Below are 1,867 nucleotides of genomic sequence, written 5' to 3'. Positions count from 1 at the left end.
TACTGGCCCCATATCCAAAGTAGATAGACAACACAAATCTTAGTCTCTGGGATTTTTTTTAATTGGGGATTATGAAGTTGGATGTTTCTGGGAGGATTTAGCACAACTAGTTGGAATTAGTATGATCAAAATACATTGTAAGAATCTATCAAAAAAGTAATACAAATATGTTGTTAAAAACATTCCTTTGAATTCAGTGCCATAGTTTACTAGTAAGTTTATGTGTATACATAATTATCACAATATATAGAGTGTAGTGTATATAGTATATAGTGCAGTATTTAATTCACAGGCAGCTGAGTAAAACTACAAAATGCTACTATGATATTTGTACTTCATCATGTGACTCATTTTCTGTGTGTGTGTATTTGGAGAACTTGTTCATTTGCACATATGCAGAGGTCAGAAGAAGACATTAATAACCATACCTTATCACTCTGCCTTATTCTCTTGGAACAGGGTTTCTCACAAAACAAGAAGCTTACATTTACTTGTTATGCTTGGTTTGGTTTGGTTTGGTTTGGTTTGGTTTGGTTTGGTTTGGCTAGGCAGGTTGACTAGCAAGCTCTAGACTAGTGGTTCTCAACCTTTCTGATGCTTCAGTCCTTTAATACAGTTCCTTGCGTTCAGGTGACCCCCAACCATAAAATTACTTTCATTGCCACATAACTATAATTTTACTATTGTTATGAATCATGATGTAAATATCTGTGTTTTTTTCTGATGGTCTTAGGTGACCCCTGTGAGTCATTCGATCCTCCAAAGGAGTCAGGATCCACAGGATGAGAACCACAGCTCTGGAGCCTCTCTTCAGACCACCTCGTACCCCATCACTGTGACTACAGGTATGTGCCCCTGCACCTGGCTTTTATGTAGGTCTTAGTAACTTAAACTGAGGTCTCAATAGTTTGCAATGGAGTCTTTCACCCACCTCAACTACTGAGATATCTGCTCAGCCCCTCATTTCATATTTTATAATTCTTTCCTATGTAAGCTGATGTTAGTGTATACACTGAAAGGAGTTTGTCAAGTATATTACAACTATGTTACAAAATGCATTAATATAAGAGTCTCATACACAATTGTAAGTTAGGATAATTTATTACAAAGGATCAAAATATGTCTACATTTAAGAAATGACAGGAGAGAAATAAGGGAGCACAATATGGAAAATTATAAGATGGTGTGCATTCTTAAAGTCTTAGATCTTCAATTGTTTTCCTCTTGATTTTGTTCACAACGCTTAATTTAGTTCTTACATAAGGTTGGGGTAATGTTCTTATATTTGAAATTTTGGTTTTTCAGGAAAGCATTTCAGTAGAAGCGGGAGAATCCAAATCCTCCATAGTAAAGTGGGCGGCGGTAGCCATAACCGTAGCCTCCATAACCAGAGCCATATCCATAGCCTCCAAAGCCACATCCACAGCCATAGCCATAACCTAGGTTCCCAAAACCTCGGTAGCCATAGCCCAGGCCTCCATAGTAACTGCCGTAGTAGCTCATGGTGTCAAGAGTGGTAGTTTTGGTTTGTTGTTCAAGGATGGATCTTGAGTGTGAGCATTATCCCGTGCAGAAGAGGTTTTTATACTCTAGCAGGAGCAGGTGACAAGTCATGCGCATACCCTTCCTTTGTGTCACTGTAGATGTTCCTTGTAATGTAGCAACTCATTGCTCTGCTATCATCTCCTGACACTCAAAGGCCCTCATGCTCATTAAAATATTTGACATTGCTTAATGCTCTATTTAGAATGTCCTTGAACTTACTGTTTTGCTTTCATGAGAAGAAGCGGTTGACTAGCCAATATACACACACACCACCAAACACTGAATAAAATGACTTATTACCAAGAGTATTACATCATCTACA

The 1,867-nt window shown here is 38.0% G+C and overlaps 1 protein-coding gene across 1 annotated transcript; it reads right to left on the bottom strand.

Annotated features, from left to right (window-relative positions):
• Positions 1 to 1,314: 1,314 nt before the first annotated feature.
• LOC131922223 (keratin-associated protein 19-5) lies at positions 1,315 to 1,503 on the bottom strand. The gene has a single exon (XM_059276993.1). It carries the CDS (start codon positions 1,501 to 1,503, stop codon positions 1,315 to 1,317), a length of 189 nt encoding a protein of 62 aa, XP_059132976.1.
• Positions 1,504 to 1,867: the final 364 nt, after the last annotated feature.

Source organism: Peromyscus eremicus, chromosome 12 (assembly GCF_949786415.1).
Source record: "Peromyscus eremicus chromosome 12, PerEre_H2_v1, whole genome shotgun sequence".
Lineage (NCBI taxonomy): Eukaryota > Metazoa > Chordata > Mammalia > Rodentia > Cricetidae > Peromyscus > Peromyscus eremicus.
This window is presented reverse-complemented; position numbering and strand designations above follow the sequence as displayed.

What these genes read in the sequence shown, in the direction of transcription:
- LOC131922223 (XM_059276993.1), bottom strand. Translation starts at nt 1,503, where the DNA reads ATGAGCTACTACGGCAGTTACTATGGAGGCCTGGGCTATGGCTACCGA.